The sequence below is a fragment of the Besnoitia besnoiti genome, chromosome II (genome assembly GCF_002563875.1).
Source record: "Besnoitia besnoiti strain Bb-Ger1 chromosome II, whole genome shotgun sequence".
NCBI lineage: Eukaryota > Apicomplexa > Conoidasida > Eucoccidiorida > Sarcocystidae > Besnoitia > Besnoitia besnoiti.
Genome location: NC_042357.1, coordinates 3,869,742 through 3,890,381, shown reverse-complemented (window position 1 = coordinate 3,890,381; position 20,640 = coordinate 3,869,742). Strand labels below are relative to the sequence as shown.

The window sequence follows — 20,640 nt, the reverse complement described above, 5'->3', positions numbered from 1 at the left end:
ACAGTTTACACAGATGTATGCGAATGGTGTAAAACAACCTGTACAGTGCCACGACCATCTTCACTTAAGAACGTCGCTGCTCTGACTCGCGGTTCCACATAGTTTTTTTGCGAATAACCGGCGACCCAGAATACTCACCAGACGTTCGTGCACGTTAACGAAGTTCGGTAAACGACTGGGTCCACGACCAGACTCCGCACGATGGCTTTCGATGTGCCACCAATCTAGGAAACGATTTACACATGCAGTGGCTTAGTGGAATACGTCCTGATGTTGTTACGCAGCGGCCGTGGTCCGATGTTACAGAAGAATATCAGACTTGCCCAGCAATACCTCACCGCGTGCTACCACCCGCGGCTTTTGTCGTAAGGTAATAGGGTGCATGGGGAAGGAGGCGCTCTGTCAGACGACTTGTCGCGGCGGTGCTGTGCAGTCCTTCGTGAGCCAAGAGTGTGGAAGGCGTCTGTCACAAGTGGACTGGGTGGAAGGCATACGCGTCTTCGGTGCAACTGTTGGTGTTCCAGTGCCTGGGTTTCTGTAGAGTGCGTAGATGCGCATAACGCCGTCCGCCGACAGGGGCTTGGAACTTCCGCCCTCCCGGAGGTTGCCGAAGACAGGCTTACAGTTCGCGCCGCACTCGTGGGCGGTGACAAGACGGTCAGGACGAACTGCTCGAGCCCCCCAGATAGGGGCGAACTATCTCGCCGTGGGGTAAGAGAGCCAGCATCTTTCAGTTTAGGCAGCGACGGACTCCGGTGCAACATCTGCAGCGTGCTTCGTGCGCAGACGGGCCTCTCATAGTGAATCACGTTTTCTTTTTCAGAGCTTATATGTTATGTGCATTCGTGCTTTCGTCTATCAGCTTGGATATAACATATTTGTAACGGAGCAGGAGCCGGCACCATGCAGCGTGGCGGTCACTACTTGGTTCCAGGAAGGTAGAAATTTCAAGCGGTAAGAGTACGCACCGAGTTCCGACTAACGTGCGAAGCTTCATCTAATGCGGTGGCAAACCAATGCTACCGCTCTGGTGTATTCCTATAACGGCAGACTAACTTCTACGCGCATGGTGATGACAGTTCTGGCATTAGCGAGGTTCTCGACAGCACACACGAGAACTTGTGACCACTAGAAGAGGCATCTATCCGTTGGAGAACCAAAATGCAAACTCTAATTGATCCAGATAATCTGTGTCCATGCTTAGAGTGAGGGCATGTCAGGTTGTTCCTGTGTCACGAGAAGCAGGCACAGAAGAAGTAAAGCGGCCTGCATCTTGTGAGGGGTCCAAAAGGGCTCTACAGCTGCGAAGCGATTGACGAAACGGCTCGCTGACACGACAAGTGTTGTTTAGCCTTGCAACCACTCTCGCTGCAGTACTCACAGCAGGGTCGACTAGTAGGTGAATGCTGATACTGTGAAATACGTGTGTAGTAACGCAGTTGAAAGTTGGCTGACGGCCCTTTCTGTAATGAACAACCCCACACGCGCCTGCCCCGGCTGACCACAGGGGTGTCCGTCTGTATGGAACTCGCTCCACCAGGCAATACCCAGGAACCGATTGGGATAATCCCGAGATCACCGCCAGTGTGGCCGACTTTCTTCAGCTGATGTGGCACGACTCGACTGGACTTGGATGCGCGTCAATTGATAACTGCAAAGGTGGCATCAGCATCATATACTGCTTCTACAATCCGCGCGGACTCCGTGCAAATGAAGCACCCTTTTCGTAAGTTGGGCAACGCATGGAACGCTACAATGCCCGCAAGAGTTCCTTGTGTGTCACGGCTGCTGGTGATGGGCCCGAAGGTTGTGCACAACTGTCGGCTACAAGCGCCCAGCCATTCATGTGATAGTCTCCCATAGTGTGGAAAGGAGACGTAAACATGCAGGCACTCTATGAAATCGTCAAGCCGTTCGGTAGCCACACCTACCTGCCAACAGGTGACATGTGAATCAAAATTTTCGTTCTGGCCAAGAGGTACATGATTAGTACGGTTTTCAAGGCGCGCACTCGAGAACCCTCACTCTGGCGCCTTACTGTCGCCCTTTCTTGCGAAAGAACACCACTACATGCTTGACCGGGCAAACTTTGGGGTACGGTGAAGGTGGAACCTGAGCCTGCGCTCAGGTCCCGAGCTTTAGAGAGTGCTTGAATGTGCCTGTACCACCTCGACGAGATTGCTCCGTGCGACTGCGCTCAGCAGTCTAAACGTTACAGTACTCTTGTAACCTTCATGCAAAGGGGTCATGTATTTCTGTGTATTGCTGCACTGACTCCGTTGATTAGGGAGTGACACACAGCGTCTTACATTCGTATAGACGTGCCTACGTTGCTAACGCACCGGGACACTCGCGTATCACTTGACTTCGCGGTAATTGTAGACCAAGTCGCAATGAATCTTATTGTGCGAGGGAGGGTAAGACTGCATATCTCGGCTGATGTCGCGATGCGCTTGACGATTTGGCCGGCATGAACGCAGATGTATTGTGTGCTGAGTGTGGTGTGTTTTTGCTGAATGCGCCTCCCATCCGTGACGACTATATCGGCGAAGAAACAGCGTATGGCAGGCACTCTTCCAGCGTAAGGTGCCCGGCACACTGGATCTTCATGCGCATACTTCTGCTGGATTAGGCCTCAATTTTGAATCGGCACTTGTTCCACTGCTGACCTGGAGAGCGGCAGGCGGAAGTTCCCATCCGATTGGCAATGAAACGCCGAGTGAAGCGGGAAGGCCCCCATCTTGGCTCCAACAGGGGAGTGTGTCGTCCGCCGGCAGCGACAGAAGTACAGGGGAAAACATGACCCCTTTCGCGGTCGAGCAGAACGGGTCGTCGGCGCTACATATTATGCACGAGAGAGCGGTGCGTGGCCCTTCTCGTGATGAGTTGGATAAGCCGTCGATCGAGGCACAGCCGATCCAGGAGAAAATCATCGCCTTCCAACGGGCTTTAAGGACGAGTTATCGGTCGACGAAGAACCGCACATGACTTGAGTTACAAATACGCCATCTGGTGCTATGGGTGGGTCGTCGGCCGCCGACGGTGTGGATCGTCCACCGGATCCGACGGACGTGCCACCGCTTGGGCCATCGCCGGACAGAATTCCCCACCTCCAGCCTGCCCAACAGGAGAACCTGGGTCCGTAAACCGATGTAAATCAGAGCGATGAACAGGACAGGCAGAATCTGACCCAGCAACGCGAGTCATCCACTGAGAGTCGGCTAGGTGAAAATACTCACACTGCGTCTTCATCTTCTTCTATAGAAACCGAGGACTCCGACAGCAGCGCACCAAGCAGAGGCCCACATGAGGTACCGGCATCCACCACCACGGGGCCGCATAATCGCTAGCCAGCCCACACAAGGCCTGGCTTCTCCCGGCTGGACGAATGCTGAATCAAGCCACAACAGCGCGACGGCGACGTCGCCGTCAGTGATTCTGCAAACGAATCTCACCACCGTGCAACCAACTGACAGCAGCGCGATGCCCATCGAAAGCGCCGAGGTTTGGGACAAGTGCCAGGCCGCCGACTCGGATTCCAGCAATTCATCTCACTCCAGATCATCGCACCCAGCCAACCATCACGCTGCAGGGATAGATCCCCGCCGCGGCCCTCCAAGTCAGGAAACCTCCCCCTCAAATCCGCATCCGACCTCTGAGTCAACGACAGCTCCTGGCAGTCCGGATGGTGAGACCCAACCTGTTCTGTCTGGACCCGAGATTACGACAGATGACGGCAGCAGCAACGCAATCCCACAGGCCAGCGAGCACCCACGGGGCGGAGCGGGAAACAGGGAGACAGAAAGCGGAACGCCGGACGCCGGCGACGAAAAGCTGAGCGGCGATGCCACTGCGTCTGGTGGAGGTGACGACGACCTGCCGCCAGGCGCCAATAGTGCGTACGCATTATGGGATCCCCAGTGCGTGGGAGTTGCCGCTGTACTTCCTGCGTTCTGGCTGCTCACGCAATGGTGAAAGGAAGTGCAGTTGTTAAAGGCCCCCACCGGGCAGCGCTTGAGACGGTAGCAGTGGCTGTAGTGGTGGGGCATTCGTTGATGCACAGCAGATGGAAGACTCTTGCTTGGGAGTACATGATGCCAAAGCATGGTTGGTGCACAGGGCGACTTCATGGCAGTTGTCCTCAAACCTGGGGGGCATTCACTAATATTATATTTACTGGAATAGGCCGGGGCTAATGGGTGTCGTACTGTTTCACAGTTGTGTAGCTGGCGGCTGAGTCACCGTCACGGTCAGAGGACGCGTCTGAGAGGCCATATAAACGAGCAGCGACGGATGTGACAGGCACCTAGTCCGTCTCGTCGTCAGTGCACCGCAGGAGCTAGTACCCCAACGAATACTTCACATGCTAGGGGCGTGAGACGGGGTGAGGCACAGAGCGCTCGAACGCGACGTGTGCGATGGAAGAAAGCATGCGGGGCTGAGATGAGGCGACGACTGACGGCGCAGGCAAAAACTCCGACAGGACGCTCACGTGGAGCATAGTTTAGCCCCGCCCTATGAACGCATGCCTGGCTTTGTATCTGGTGCACTCGACTGGAACACATGTTACGGAAAAAATCGAGGAAGGCAGCCAGCGGCCGCGGGTGCGTGCAGCAGTCACACGGGAACAGCGCGGCATCAGGAGGGGAGCGAAACGAATGTGTGCTCTCGTATCGATTTGTCGTGGGTCGGTGAAATAACAGATTTAGTGGTAGGTGCTGCCACAGAGTGCTGTTCGCGCAGGAGGCCTGCCCGAAGGAGTGTACTGTCACACGTGTATATTCAGTAGGCCAGCGAAGAGGTGCTACACCGTCGAGAATGGTTTTCAGGGGGGTTGTGCTGCAGAAATAGTGCGGGGAGGCGAAATAAGAGAACTTGTGGACAGCACTGCAGCTGAACAAGACGAGCTAGAGGCAAGGCAACTAGTGACAAGGACAGGTGGGGATCAGATACTGGTGGTTCTGCGGTGGGTTCACGCAGCTACGATGTAAATAATGGAGACTGCATGCAATTTGCCACAGCCGGAAGATCCTTCTGCCCAGCTTCCTCCTCTTCGAAAGTCACGGTCGGCAACTGCAACTGTAACCACGTGCCGCCCTCGTTAGGTTGCAGGGGATGCCGCGAGTGACTTGATTTCACCTTAAGGGGAAACCCATGACATCGGGCCGCAAGATGGCAGCGTTGCTTAAGGTCCTACGGCTCCCCAGCTCCATTAGAAACGAGCGGGTCATCAGTAGAGCGGATCATCAGTAGAGTTGGCTGGGCTCTGGTGGCGGGCGCCAAAATTTGGAACGGGTCCCCAGTACTCAATGTGCGACGTGGCATCAGGCAACAGGGGTCGGGAGTGGGATACGGGAGAGGGTGGGAGGCGACGGGAGGCAGGACCGCGTCAGGAGACTCAAGCTGTCGTGTATACCGTCGATACGGACCAATACTGAACTCTCCCTACCTGACCGGGGAGCTATATAGGAACGGTATATCTCATGAATATGCGTACAAGGAAAAGCCGTGAGAAAGTCAGCGATTAGCCATGCTGGCGATCAAGCGGGGCATGGGCAGCCAGTTCATACCAGGAAACCACCGCAGGCGCCAGCTGAATGTTCTGTACAACGCCAACAGGTCCGTCAGGGTCCTGCATTGCGGCACGACCATCGGGCACACTTCACTGAGGTCGAAGGGCATGGCGGTATGGCGTGAGACCACATAACTGGATAAATGCGACGCCAGAAATGGGTGCCTGGTGGTTGATGCCGATGCGCAGCATCCGTCAAGAGTTCCGAACTCAACAAGCATCCTGCGTTGTACAACAACTGTATCTACATATATATATAGGTATACATCGGCATACACGCTCGCACACATAGCAAGCACAGAGCGGCTTTGAGTGGTGGGGGGCGCGGAGTAGTAGACGTTCAGAAGATCCTTGCCCATTGGCAGTTTGAGGCACGGGGGCCTGACATTCTGCGCACACCCATTTGCTGGAGTGCCGACATGCTCGATGCAAGCTATGCCGGGAAGAGCATGATCATTGATCACGGCACAGTCGCCAGATCACGTGCATCGACGCGTCACATGGGGCCAGTTCCTGGGTATTGATATCCGACACTGTTCGCTGTCTTAAGCAGGGCCAGCTTCGGGCGACCCGAGCCAACAGATCGCACGTAGCGAGCGTTGTTGTTAAACCCATGGCTCGTTTCCGCTGCGCGTCGGCGTCTCAAGTTAGGTAGCAGGGACGCAGAGAACGAGTATCACTATGGCAGCTCGGCGCAGCGGCTGAGAAATTTGCGAGCGGACCCTCCCGACAAAGCCTGGCGTCATCCGCGTTTCCGCCGGCAGGTGAGTCTCCATGCCACCGTTGGTGTCCCTTCGGAAGGCCACGGTTCTCCAGTGCAACACATCTTGTTCTCTTACTTGATGGGGTACCTACGGCTGGAGGGCTAACGTTTGACTGTTGTTTTTGTGAAGAAGCAGTGGGTGTCATTCTTCCCCTGGGGTATCCCATGGGTCGTCCGATGCAGCAGTCATCTGCACCCGTGAAGGACAGCCGCACGTGGCCTATAAAGGACATAAACTACACGCACATGGCATCAGATGAGCGGTCATTATCAGGACCACAAAAACACGCTGCCACCTTCGTGACGCATTTCGACTGTGACAACTGATGTGGCCACATAACTGTGTGGCTCGCCGTTAGGCTTCATACATACGAGTGGATACCCATCTGGATATATACGTCCTAAATGTGCAATCATGTGTACTGCGATGACGGTGTCCTGCTATGAATGTATCAGTGTTTCGCTTCTCCTGACCCTATGACACACTTCCAGGTACAGGATAGGTCGGAGGAACTGCATGACGGGCGGCGTCACTAGCCCGATGAAAGAGGGAAGGCGGCTGTGACGGCGCTGACTGTCAGTTCTCCGCATTCACGGAAATGTTTCCGTTACGCAGTGAAACTCGGGGCGTCTAGTTGTCGCAGCCCCACGCATGGTTGCATCCAGGAAGGTGAGCCGGAGCGCTCGTTCACACGAGACTTTGAAAGGACCAGCCGGCCCATAAAAGTGTCTAATAATGGCCTGTTGTGGCGCCGGGCAGGTTCTAGTTAACGCAAAATGGAATGAAACTGCACGAGAGCAAAAACGTGAACGCGGGTATATTCATATATATAGATACGGACAATAATGCGCACGCATATACATGCATACGGACGCACAAGTCCAATGCTTGGCTGCTCCTGTGGTAAGACTTTGTGAGAGATGCGTGCTCACCACGTTTGCGAGGCACGGAGCCCAGATTGTCCGCGCAGAGTGGCAGTCTCAGTCCGAGCAGAAACCGGCGCCGAAGAGAAAGCCCGTCCCGGTGTTTACAAATGACACGTGAAGGGGTGATGGTGCCTCATTCGCCGTGATCAAACAAGGGTGGCACCACATTTCGGGACCACCAGCTGGCGTTCCAGTGGCCAGGGCTCGAGTGTCTCCCATGTCCGCGCATCAAGCCGCTGGTCGCTGCTTCGCTACCCTGCCCCCGGTCTCCGGACATGGGCAGGCGGCGCGAGAGTTTCCCGCGCCGGACGATGCCTGCACGGATGAGACGACTCGCCGAAGTCTCACAAGAGACGCATTTGAATGGTCCAATCGAGGGAGTGCCGATCCAGTAGTCAGGAGTATACAGGGTTCTACGTCGAGGCGCACGCGGTCACGTCCCTGCGAAATTGACATACGAGCGTAGCGTTCGATTCAATATGTTCACGCGCGTCTCTGTTTGGGCGGGCACTGGCAACTGTCATAACTAGCGTCTGATAGGACTGGGCGGCGAGGGGGCGAGTATTATTCATACTCTTTGTTCCTGCGCGTGTCGTCTTTTGCGAGGTCGACGAGGTGGTTCAGCCTGTCTGTTAAATGCGCACGTGTTGTTACCCGTTTCCGCAAGAGGCATTGCTTGATACTCAGGCATAGGCCTTAAATGAGGCGACGCCTTCACGCGTCGTTCGGCAATTCCCGTCCCCTTTTTTTAAGGCGCGCCCGCACGGGAAGTTCCTTGACGTGACGCAATGGCCGGGCCGTCAGGAAGAGGAATCGTAATCTTTGTAAACAGCCTGATTTTTATTGTTGGGGCCATACGCGTAGAGGTCGACGCTAATAATAAACACCATGCCCGGCCGCAGCTGCGAGAGGTCACCGTCAAGGACCTTACAAAGGGTAAGCCTCACAGAGACGGCGAACCATCCAGCTCTCATCTTAGCACAGTTGCATACAGATGGTGGAATGACCGTAGCATCGCGGTCACGCGCCGGCGAACTGGTTGACGAAAGCCCCAGGGTTATTCTTACCACGGAATGCATTACCGTACGCGATCCCTGCCGACGCTGCACGACAAGAGATGGCGCGCCACTTAGAGATTCGATGCTCCTTGGGACGTAACCCACGCGGCCCCCACAATATTGTAGCCCGACAAGGTGAATGTGAGTTAACTGCTGCCTCCTCAGTTCGTCTCCCAAAACGTTGAACAATGTCCAGTTCGGGGGGACTACACCTAACTGAGATTCATACATCTGACACCCTAGAGAGGCGACCCTTGGGCAGTGGGTTTGATGACCAACCACATGGAAGAGTGGCAACTCTCTCATGGGTCACCAGTATCGTTTGGTTTCGCATGTAGCATGCCACCGTGTCAGAGCCGCAGCTCGGAGGTATGCCGGAACTGTCGACTGCCTCAACTGTAGATATGTACTGCTCAGCCAACGTCTGATACTCTGGCGGGCGGTGATGCTTACACCTGAGGACAGGCCCGCAAACCGTTGCTTGCGAGGTGTCCGCGACTCCCACGCCTATTTCACAAATGCTCTGTCGTAGAGTTTCTGTCGCTCGTGAATGGGGAAGGCCGCTGGAAATGTGCCGAGGCAAAATGTCCTTCGGGGTTGCGTGTTGCGCCGCGGTGTGTCGGCTTGCTACGGGCTGCCTTGCTGCGTGCGCCATTTGATGAGATGGCTCTACGGGAAGAGCGAAGCACAGACATATCCGTCAGGTCGGTGCGTATGTCCACTTGCGTGCGTACAGAATGCATCCTTATGCACAACATGTTCCGGAAGGCAGATATTACATCCGTATATCTACCGGGTGTGACACGAGATGAAGCAGCTGCCGAACTCGCCCTACAAACTGCAAGAGAGGAGGCAGGCAGCAACTGCGCGGAACTCGTGCGAAAAGCGGCAGCGTCCGAAACCATAGTACGAGCAATACAATAGCTCCCCCTGCCCGGTCTACTCAGCTCTGAAACTGGAATAGGGCCTCAGGAGCACGCATTGAACTGGCACGCGGAAGGAAGTAGCTCTCGTTTCGATTGAGACAGTGATGGTGGAATGATGAGCCTTACGTGTCTACAAATAATCGCTGATGCCACTCCATGGCTTCGCTGCATCCGCGAGCGATGTGTGGGTAATTTGGAACGATTCAGCGCGAGCAGAATGATATTAACACTCCGTTGCCCACCTCACCGTCGGGCAATTTCCGTGTCTACCCGTTGTTGTGGTACCTGGGGTTGCCAGCCAGGAGAAAACATTTTCGTAGGAGACAAAGACGATGCCACCTGCGCATCAGCCGTCGACTCATGGTTCCGGAGAGGGTTTTTACTGAACGGGTAAGGAGTAAACGCATGCCAAATGGCGACAGCACTTCTCGAGGATGGAATGCGTATCCCGTTGGTGTATTGCGTTCCTCTCTCCGTACGCGCGTGAATATATGAGTTCCCAGGTTTTGTATTCGACCGGGGTTGTACCACGGAGTCTTGCCACCTCGCAAGGAGGGCACGTGAGCATTTTAGGCCTCACTAGCTTTCACGCTGCGCAGAAGTGTAGCGTTCGAGTGGTTATGGAGGGCAGAACATTCGAACGTCCAAACCAAGAAGGCTGGACATCTTCTCTTTCATTCCGTGTAACTTACCATCTAGCCCGCGGGCCGTTGGCATGGGACAAAGCGATTCATAGTAGATTTCGACCCGCCACAAACAGCCACAGGACATAGCAACAGAGAGTCGCACGAGACGATGGGAGGGACGTACCGGAAAACAAGTGACTGCCGCGTAATGGTAGCAGCTTGTTTGCACATGCATCAGGCGCTGGGCGGTTCCCTGCGCGAGTCTCCTGTCACGAAGACAGGGGAGGGAGCGTTGACGCCGAGCTACGGTGAGCGTTTTGCGCTCACCTCTAGAATAGCAACCGTTTGCCTAACACTGGGAGACCGGGCTACCGGACTCCCCGGACATTCCCCGGATTTACAGCGCACAACGCTTCTGCGTCGTTAGGACCGACCATCTTCATGCAATATCGCATGAGCCTGTCTTCCGATAGAAGGACTCACTTTTCTAGTTGACACGTCAATGACGTTTTTGTCCTTTTTAGGCATTATCCAGGACCGAACTGGGCCACCAACTTGCAGGCACGTACATTTCCGTTCCTCCAGGTCATGTGGCACACAGCAAGAGGACTTGGGTGTGCTCTCATCACAAACTGTGGCGGTCGACGAGAGATTGTCTACTGCCGATACAATCCCCCGGGTATGCAAGTAGGGGAGCCACCATTCTCGTAAGCACGCCTGAGTATAAGAGCGAGTGCGTGGCGTCGCAGTCTTCCTCGGTAGCAACCAGGAGCGTTCCGCTATGAGATTGACAACGTGCCAGCGAGCGGCCACAGTGATCCGCATCGTCGTTCCTTGTTACAGTGGCCTAGTCGACACTGATTCACGCATTGCCTGTAGTGGGGCCTTAGCTCAGAGATTACGAGACCAGCCCCATAGGGGCAGCACAATTCGGACAGTCCAGAGCCGCTTTTGCTGTTTAGTATAATGGAGGCGCAGAGCAGGCCTTCTTCAGATAATACGATACCGTTGACCGGTGTGACATGACTAATTTCCAGTTCCGGCTTCAAAAATACTCGTTCGCGCAGTGTCCCTGACCCAGTTCACTTGAGACAACCGGCCGGATTTCGTCGCACTGGCAGCCCCCCTAAACCGGCCGGTATAATTAAACTCGCTTTCAGTTCTAGGCTCTGCAGAACCACGCGCATATATCATGGCCGCCTCACGCATGTGGCCAACGCAATGTTCCGTGTGTCCCTATGTGTGTGCTATCTCCTTGGCGCTGTTTTTTCTCCGTTGGTTGAACTCGCCCTGTGCGCGATAAGAGCGGAGGCTTGGCGAGCACTTTTGGAACGTAGCAACTCAGTTGAAACGCAGATGGTGGTATGCCCTCCTCCGATGGACATCAGCTGGGAACGCGGATCGCGAGGCCTCGCTGAACCTTCCGGAGGTGGTACCTTACTTCCAGTGGCCGGCGATGCCGGTATGGGCTCTCCTAGTAGGCGCTCCGGGGTCACAAGTGCCGTAACGTCTCTCCAGACTTCGCCCATGCGCCAATCAACCGCGTCGCCTGCCACGGCCCCGTCGCCTGCCACGGCCCCGTCGCCTGCCACGGCCCCGTCGCCTGCCACGGCCCCGTCGCCTGCCACGGCCCCGTCGCCTGCCACGGCCCCGTCGCCTGCCACGACCCCATCGCCTGCCACGGCCCCGTCGCCTGCCACGGCCCCGTCGCCTGCCACGGCCCCGTCGCCTGCCACGACCCCATCGCCTGCCACGACCCCATCGCCTGCCACGGCCCCGTCGCCTGCCACGGCCCCGTCGCCCGACACGACTCCCTCACCACGCACGACCACCCAAGAGAGAACCGAAAGAACGTTGGACACGCCACACTCCAAGCATTCACAGGAGCAGAAATACCATGGGCAGGGACCTCAACGGGACAAGCTCCGCAGGCCCCGGACCCAGGGGCACCCGCACGGCCCAGTAAGTCAGGAAACCTCCCCCTCAAATCCGCATCCGACCTCTGAGTCAACGACAGCTCCTGGCAGTCCGGATGGTGAGACCCAACCTGTTCTGTCTGGACCCGAGATTACGACAGATGACGGCAGCAGCAACGCAATCCCACAGGCCAGCGAGCACCCACGGGGCGGAGCGGGAAACAGGGAGACAGAAAGCGGAACGCCGGACGCCGGCGACGAAAAGCTGAGCGGCGATGCCACTGCGTCTGGTGGAGGTGACGACGACCTGCCGCCAGGCGCCAATAGTGCGTACGCATTATGGGATCCCCAGTGCGTGGGAGTTGCCGCTGTACTTCCTGCGTTCTGGCTGCTCACGCAATGGTGAAAGGAAGTGCAGTTGTTAAAGGCCCCCACCGGGCAGCGCTTGAGACGGTAGCAGTGGCTGTAGTGGTGGGGCATTCGTTGATGCACAGCAGATGGAAGACTCTTGCTTGGGAGTACATGATGCCAAAGCATGGTTGGTGCACAGGGCGACTTCATGGCAGTTGTCCTCAAACCTGGGGGGCATTCACTAATATTATATTTACTGGAATAGGCCGGGGCTAATGGGTGTCGTACTGTTTCACAGTTGTGTAGCTGGCGGCTGAGTCACCGTCACGGTCAGAGGACGCGTCTGAGAGGCCATATAAACGAGCAGCGACGGATGTGACAGGCACCTAGTCCGTCTCGTCGTCAGTGCACCGCAGGAGCTAGTACCCCAACGAATACTTCACATGCTAGGGGCGTGAGACGGGGTGAGGCACAGAGCGCTCGAACGCGACGTGTGCGATGGAAGAAAGCATGCGGGGCTGAGATGAGGCGACGACTGACGGCGCAGGCAAAAACTCCGACAGGACGCTCACGTGGAGCATAGTTTAGCCCCGCCCTATGAACGCATGCCTGGCTTTGTATCTGGTGCACTCGACTGGAACACATGTTACGGAAAAAATCGAGGAAGGCAGCCAGCGGCCGCGGGTGCGTGCAGCAGTCACACGGGAACAGCGCGGCATCAGGAGGGGAGCGAAACGAATGTGTGCTCTCGTATCGATTTGTCGTGGGTCGGTGAAATAACAGATTTAGTGGTAGGTGCTGCCACAGAGTGCTGTTCGCGCAGGAGGCCTGCCCGAAGGAGTGTACTGTCACACGTGTATATTCAGTAGGCCAGCGAAGAGGTGCTACACCGTCGAGAATGGTTTTCAGGGGGGTTGTGCTGCAGAAATAGTGCGGGGAGGCGAAATAAGAGAACTTGTGGACAGCACTGCAGCTGAACAAGACGAGCTAGAGGCAAGGCAACTAGTGACAAGGACAGGTGGGGATCAGATACTGGTGGTTCTGCGGTGGGTTCACGCAGCTACGATGTAAATAATGGAGACTGCATGCAATTTGCCACAGCCGGAAGATCCTTCTGCCCAGCTTCCTCCTCTTCGAAAGTCACGGTCGGCAACTGCAACTGTAACCACGTGCCGCCCTCGTTAGGTTGCAGGGGATGCCGCGAGTGACTTGATTTCACCTTAAGGGGAAACCCATGACATCGGGCCGCAAGATGGCAGCGTTGCTTAAGGTCCTACGGCTCCCCAGCTCCATTAGAAACGAGCGGGTCATCAGTAGAGCGGATCATCAGTAGAGTTGGCTGGGCTCTGGTGGCGGGCGCCAAAATTTGGAACGGGTCCCCAGTACTCAATGTGCGACGTGGCATCAGGCAACAGGGGTCGGGAGTGGGATACGGGAGAGGGTGGGAGGCGACGGGAGGCAGGACCGCGTCAGGAGACTCAAGCTGTCGTGTATACCGTCGATACGGACCAATACTGAACTCTCCCTACCTGACCGGGGAGCTATATAGGAACGGTATATCTCATGAATATGCATACAAGGAAAAGCCGTGAGAAAGTCAGCGATTAGCCATGCTGGCGATCAAGCGGGGCATGGGCAGCCAGTTCATACCAGGAAACCACCGCAGGCGCCAGCTGAATGTTCTGTACAACGCCAACAGGTCCGTCAGGGTCCTGCATTGCGGCACGACCATCGGGCACACTTCACTGAGGTCGAAGGGCATGGCGGTATGGCGTGAGACCACATAACTGGATAAATGCGACGCCAGAAATGGGTGCCTGGTGGTTGATGCCGATGCGCAGCATCCGTCAAGAGTTCCGAACTCAACAAGCATCCTGCGTTGTACAACAACTGTATCTACATATATATATAGGTATACATCGGCATACACGCTCGCACACATAGCAAGCACAGAGCGGCTTTGAGTGGTGGGGGGCGCGGAGTAGTAGACGTTCAGAAGATCTTTGCCCATTGGCAGTTTGAGGCACGGGGGCCTGACATTCTGCGCACACCCATTTGCTGGAGTGCCGACATGCTCGATGCAAGCTATGCCGGGAAGAGCATGATCATTGATCACGGCACAGCCGCCAGATCACGTGCATCGACGCGTCACATGGGGCCAGTTCCTGGGTATTGATATCCGACACTGTTCGCTGTCTTAAGCAGGGCCAGCTTCGGGCGACCCGAGCCAACAGATCGCACGTAGCGACCGCTATTCCTCCCGAGAGTGGCGTGGCCGCAATCGTTGCCGAAAACGTGGTGTTGCTCGCGGCTTGGCTGGCCGGGGCTAGACCGTCGGCACCGCGCCCCGCTTCCTTCCACTCACGTCTGGAGACGACACCGAAGGCTCTCGGCGTCCGGACGATGACAGCCCAGAGCGGGCTACACGGTCCAGTAATACACGAGACGCATTTGGGTGCGCCCACGCTCACGGCCAGGGAGATACAAATGCAAGCATGTAGTCAAATGTACACTGTCTCCAGCATGATGATGCAGTGTGTTGTATACTTGGGAAATTGACGAAAATCTGGCTTTCAGTGTGTGTGTACGTTCACGTCTCTGGAGTGCGGGGCTTCGCTTGCCCACCTGCCAGTTGGAAGGGAAGCCAGTGCTATCCCAAACGTGTGACATCGCATCAAAAGTGAGGCCCATTCGAGCTCGCGGATTGCGTCTCGTAGTGCTCACAGATCCGGCTTAAGCAGGCATGTGCGCATGGTGAGCCATCATCGTGACCATTGTTGCCTAGTTCAGAGTGCCAGGTATCCTTGGCTGCCAAGGTGACCCATCGCCCCGGGACTACTCTGCTTCCTGGTAAAGCGTTCCATATTTGAGACGTGCCGCAGGTATGCGAAATGGCGAGTTCGCGGCCGAGTGGCGGAGCGTCACTGCTCTGCTTTGTCGTCATTCTGGCGTTCGGAGGCGTAGTTAAAACCCTTCGAATACAAGATCAGCAAAGCCCATTGTTGAAGGAGTCACCTGCGGGCGACGAGAAGTGCACGCTTGGTATGTCATTCAGTGGCGTTGGCCGCCGACGGCCGGCCCGGCTTCGACCGGCCAAGCTAGCATAGTGGTGACAAGACGCGGTTAGCGTGGCCCGCCCTGAGACAACAATGGGTGACGTCCGGAGCCGTCGCTCGTGATTGAACTTGAGCCGCGGCATGTGTATCGGTATCTCATTCTCGCGTGGCACCCGGTCGAGTCGGGTTGTTGATCTCACCGACGAGCCGTCTGTCTTTGCGTGGATTATGCAATCAGGGCGCCACTTTGTCTCAGTAGGCTCTTTCCTGCTCTCGCGGCAAATCTGCCATCCCCCCGCAAGTCCCGGGAGCATACTGCGTTGACCAACCGCGTGGATGCGTCTCGCCACACTCATGGTTCATTGATCACCTGTGGGGTCGCAAGCGGAATGCCACCATGGCGTAGCCGCGGCTCGGAGGTTTGCCTGTGGATTGTTTAAAGTGCATCTGTATCGCTCGGCCAATGTCGGACACTCTGGCGGACGGTGTTGCTTGTATCCGAAGACGCCCGCAAACCGTGGCCTGCGAGGTCTTTGCGACTCTTGTGCCTGTTTCACAAATGCACTCTAGCAGGGATGGGCCACACGTAGAAGCAGTCGGCGGCTGCGAATGCGCCGAGACAACATGTGCTTCGGGGCGCCTAAGGCGTGCCGCGGTGTGTCGCCTTCCTGAGATTAACCGCCCTTTTAGGCACGACAGCTGACGACGAGTGCCGTGCAGCAGTCGTTGTCAATGAGTTCGCCCTCATTTTGCGCGCTTCCTGTTATCCAACAGATGTCGCGTGGGCGATGGAAGTCTACCGTGGAAGAGGAATGGAAGGGCATCCGCTTCCAGCCGTGTCAGTCGGCCGAGGCTTAATACCTGAGGTGCGCAAGTTGGCCATCGATGAGAAACGCCAAGCCTGCAAGGAATTGAAGCGCGCAGCGTTAAGTCCCGACGCCGAGGTATGTTCAGGATCAGACAGGAAACGTCAGCGCATAAGTCAAGCGACACGGCATTGACACAACAGCCGCGAGCAGTAGTTAGCGAACAGTTTGCCCAGAGGCTGGGGCCCGTAGTTCGCTGCAGCTGCGCTTCAAGTCTATATTTATTCATGTGCAGTTTAACTGAGCGCATTGTGCAGGGAGCCCGAGGGATCGCCTCAATTGACATCACTCTGCGCACACGTTGCACATCGCCGCGGCTCCTCTTTCTGTGGCTGCCAATATTCCTGTCTTCCCCCTCGTTTTTCCTACCGTTTGTTGCAGAGCAAAACTCTCGTTTACCTCACTCACGGACGTATACTAACCTGCTCGGAAGCAGTTCCAGCCTGGTTCAGGGGGGTGTTCAGTTTCAATGGGTAAGCGTCAGAGCGATCCCCTCAACCAAAACTCTTCCAGTGATATCTGTATTCCACAGTGCACGTCATTCGATATTTTTGTATCGTGTGAGCAGCACGCAAATCGACGAAGTCCCGAGCATTTCATCGGGGAGGGTCAGTCACCAGTTCGCTGCGGTTGGCGTTCGCGCCGCTCCGGGAGGTGGAGCGCGGCGGCGACATCCTCAGCCCACTACTGCAATTTGAGAGCTGACCCCCCAAGTGTCTGGCAAAGCATATCACACGATTGGTGAAAAGTAGTATCATGAGGGTAAATCACTGCCAACACAAGCGTAATCGTGAAGCCGTGTCGATGCTTAAGCCCCCCACTCTTTCTCCTGTGTGACTTCGTCCGTGCGTTCCCTGTGACCGGTGGTGTGTGTGGCATGGTAATGTTGTTCTTTTCCAGAATCTACCCGGAAAACAACTGGGAGGCGTATCGGAAAGTACCGTTAACTGCGGAGTTTATTAAAATGATGCGGGAGGCGCCGATGGATATTGGATGTGCTCTCATAGAAAACTGCGGCGGGGTCAACGCTGTTTTATGCGTTACCAACGCCCCACAGTTAAATGTCGAAGAAGCGCCTTTTACGTGAGATTGGCGACCGAAAGGCTATGACTGTAGTAGCGTACGAAGCACGATGCTTTCTCACCTACACGTTAGATAATTGTGCAGTGGGCATGCCTTCCAAGAGCTTGCGCGTGGCACTACCGTTGTTCAAGTACTGGACTCCCTGCCTCTGGGTAGACACAGAGCTGGGGAAATAGAGATTGATAATATTGAGGATTGGAACTACAAGGGACAGGTGGGAAAAGTGTACGCTCGGAGAGGAACACTGTACGACACCCCACGTTGTACAAGCATGGTACGACATGGCAATCGTTATACAGATTCGATCCGGATGATGCACACCCTTGTCAGCAATCGGTTAGGTGTGTGAACGTGGCTAACAGGCAAGTCCACAGAATGCGCGCTGTTCCAGGAGTCAACGTCAGCTGTTTCGCTGATACCTAGTCAAGCGGTAGCTCACGGTGTGCCACGTACCTCCTGGCATCATGTGTGCATGTGGATGCGAGTATCCGGCATGACATTCCATGCATCGAATGAGACTTAATGATGTCAGTACAGAAGCCCTATTTACGCCAAGCGCCAATGCCTCGCGACCGTAAGGTGGCACAGTTAATATTAGCCGTCGCAGACGGCGGATTCACACCCATCTGCACCCAAGGTTTGTATGCACCTCAAATAAAATCGCACGTCCCAGGCTTTGTATGTTTGTGTGTGCTTTCGTTTGTACTAATCCTTTGTCTTACCGTCAAACACTCTCTACCAACACAGGAAACAGACATGGGATAGGCTTATCGAAAGAGGCGTCAATTCACTGTCGGTGCTTCTGACCTGCGATCTGCCCGAAATGTACAAGGACCGTCTAACACAATAACGTGCCGGGAAGAGTCTTCGTTGTCTCAAGCCAACTGTGACGATGGATATGGGCCGCCTGGCTGTCCGCTAAAACGTGTAGCCCCATGACGGGCGTCGACAAGACTTCCAGATCATGTCTTCAGCAGACACCTGTCACGCTTGTTCCGCATCTGCCTCGAGGGAAACGTGAATCCAGGCGGTACTGCAGAGATGTCACTGGTTTCCCCAACCACCGCGTGCAACTGCGCAACTTTCTCTGATTCAGTGCCTCAACATGATGCAGAGAGGCGGACTCGGATCGTCGTCAGGAGTCAACTGGAGGGATGGGCACGGGGTGAGTGTGGGCGCTGAGCCAGAATAACGGTTTGGGATCTGCAGTCACAAAAGAGACAAGAGATGACACGAAACTCAGGCGGCTCCCTGTCGACCGCCTACGCCGTTCAGACTTGCGCGTTACGGTGTCGCTATGAAGTGCGACACATACCAATGCCGTCGAAGCGAAGGAACGAATCGAGACCAAGCAGCTCAAGTACCACAATGAGACTGGCGTGAGAACGGTGCCGCAAGAGGGTGGCTTTTATGCTCCTGGGTACGTAGTCAGCAGAAGATCTAGCCACATCTGGGCGGTGTTCATATGCGACGATGCGTCAGCAGCGGCTATAGAATGTGGGGACGCGAGGCCGGAACCTGAGTCTTCGCCAACAGGGTCCGGCGAAGACTCAGGGCGCATGTACATTTACACTCCTACGGTTTCGTGAGGTTTTCTTTGACCTAATTCGCGAGCCTTTCCCGACGGTCCTGGAACGGCAAGGTAGGGGAGCTTCGATGGAACGCCATCGACTGCCGGAAGTGGCCGGAAGAGCCCTCTATCTCGTACTGAAGCGTGTCTAAGGCCTGTCGTGGTTCCCAGTGCGTGCACGGAAGTGTCTGCGACAGCCCCTCCCCCCCCCCCCCCCCCCACCCCCGCCCCCCTGGATGTTCTCGGAAAATACGGTTTGGTACTGTCAGGTTGCGTCCAGAACCGCTCTCTCATGCATCCGCCATTGGTCTCTCTGTAAGCAGTTTCAGCAGCAATTGGCAAGCAATTCGTACCGACGCTACTGAGCGGGTGAGCAAGCACCCGTCAAGAACACGACAACCAACAGGAACAAGAACGCGGTGGAAGGCCGCATAGGGCACGAACAGCGAAAATGGCATCGGAGCGGGTATATGTATAATGACGCGGCCGCATGTTTGGGCCAACGGGCCTGGCGCAGAGACCGAAGACTTGACTCCACTAGTGCATATGCATTCTGGGTTTCCTAGTCTACGAGAGCTGCGGGTACACTTCCTCTATATTATCGCTGCTCACAGAAGAGTTAGAGGAAGTGCAGTCGTTAGAATCCTCCACAGGCCGTGGGTTCGATCCCGCAGCACTGATCTTGTTGCAGCCGCGCATGTACATCGGATAATGAATAGAATTACTTTTTAGGACGCGTGGGCAAAACGTGTTCGGTGCACTGGAAAAGTGAAAGCGGCTGCAGCTTTGCGTAAGGCCAGTGACCCATATGAAACACCTATGCCAAGTCGACCGCTGCACGCGTGCGTTGTCCAACGCGTTGGGCATGAACATAGCGTTATTCAAGACGCGAGGCCAATGCTACCTCTCATCACTGAGTGCAACGCCCCACTCACGTCCCTGCCGAATCCACTGACGATTTTCAGAGTGTCTTGTGCATCAAATCCCAGCATGAACGCAATCGTTGAAACCATCGGGGCTCACCAGTTGGAGGAACCTTTTTTGTAGCTCTGGCAAAGAAAAGACATGACGAAATTATGCGCACCATTCTGCTGACCTCACAACCGTTCCGAGGCTATATGAGGTGTCCGAGCAAAGGCGAGCCTAGCTGAGAATGCTGTGATATCTCATAAAAACGAAGGACGGCGTATCCGTGAAGAACCTCTCCGACGTGATTTTCAATTGGCCACCGAGATAACTAGTCATTCAGTGCTTTCCTCGCACCTTCAGCTCTGCGCGGGCTTACGGTGTGTTTTTACACGTACTCTGGGGGCACAGGTTTCTTGTTTCAGGGGATGATGCAACCGAGTGATCACTGAAAAGGGCAGTCGAACCAATCACGTGAAGTGATCGCCGTTACGTGGGATCCGTAAGCGCACAGGCTGAGTGCACATCCGGCTAAAATAATGGTGACAGTGGAAAGGGGAAAGCAAACTGACTCGTCCAGACGGGCTTGACGATATGCAACGGGAAACGACGATCCTCGTCACAATCGATACGCTGTTCCACGCCCACACCCGCGATTGACCACAGTAGCCGTGCAAATTCACCAAGTGATCGGTAACATTCCAAGAGGAGACACGACTAGCACAAGGGGTGAGATATTATTTTATTGTTGTACGTTAAGTTGACCGTCGATAGGCGGTTCGCCTATACAGCTACTACAGGTGCAACGGGGGGACTATGTCAGCCGCCCTGCTGCACCCCTGTGCTACTGAGCCCCCCCAAGCAACTGTGGCTGTGCTTGGCCCGAAACACGGAGAGCTAGCCGACTGCTCCCAATATGGTGCTGGCCAGGTGAGAGCCAGCGAAAGTTGAAAGCGCTGAGTCAAGATCACGTGGGGCACGAAACGGGTGGGACGGGCTACGGAGTATGGTGGAGACGGG

At 55.5% G+C, this 20,640-nt stretch overlaps 3 protein-coding genes across 3 annotated transcripts; all 3 read left to right on the top strand.

Moving 5' to 3' along the window:
• Positions 1–3,306: 3,306 nt before the first annotated feature.
• Positions 3,307–3,975, top strand: BESB_039090 (uncharacterized protein; the record flags this gene model as incomplete). Its single annotated transcript, XM_029362495.1, has 1 exon — positions 3,307–3,975. One exon carries the CDS (start codon positions 3,307–3,309, stop codon positions 3,973–3,975), a length of 669 nt encoding a protein of 222 aa, XP_029221460.1.
• A 7,253-nt stretch (positions 3,976–11,228) lies between these two features.
• Positions 11,229–12,194, top strand: BESB_039080 (zinc finger (CCCH type) motif-containing protein; the record flags this gene model as incomplete). The annotated part of the gene is made up of 1 exon (XM_029362494.1): positions 11,229–12,194. The coding sequence occupies one exon, from the start codon at positions 11,229–11,231 to the stop codon at positions 12,192–12,194; it is 966 nt and encodes a 321-aa protein (XP_029221459.1).
• A 1,555-nt stretch (positions 12,195–13,749) lies between these two features.
• On the top strand, positions 13,750–17,148 carry BESB_039070 (uncharacterized protein; the record flags this gene model as incomplete). Its single annotated transcript, XM_029362493.1, has 6 exons — positions 13,750–13,905; positions 14,345–14,572; positions 15,022–15,181; positions 15,886–16,139; positions 16,443–16,534; positions 16,962–17,148. The coding sequence occupies 6 exons, from the start codon at positions 13,750–13,752 to the stop codon at positions 17,146–17,148; spliced, it is 1,077 nt and encodes a 358-aa protein (XP_029221458.1).
• Between the last annotated feature and the right edge of the window lie 3,492 nt (positions 17,149–20,640).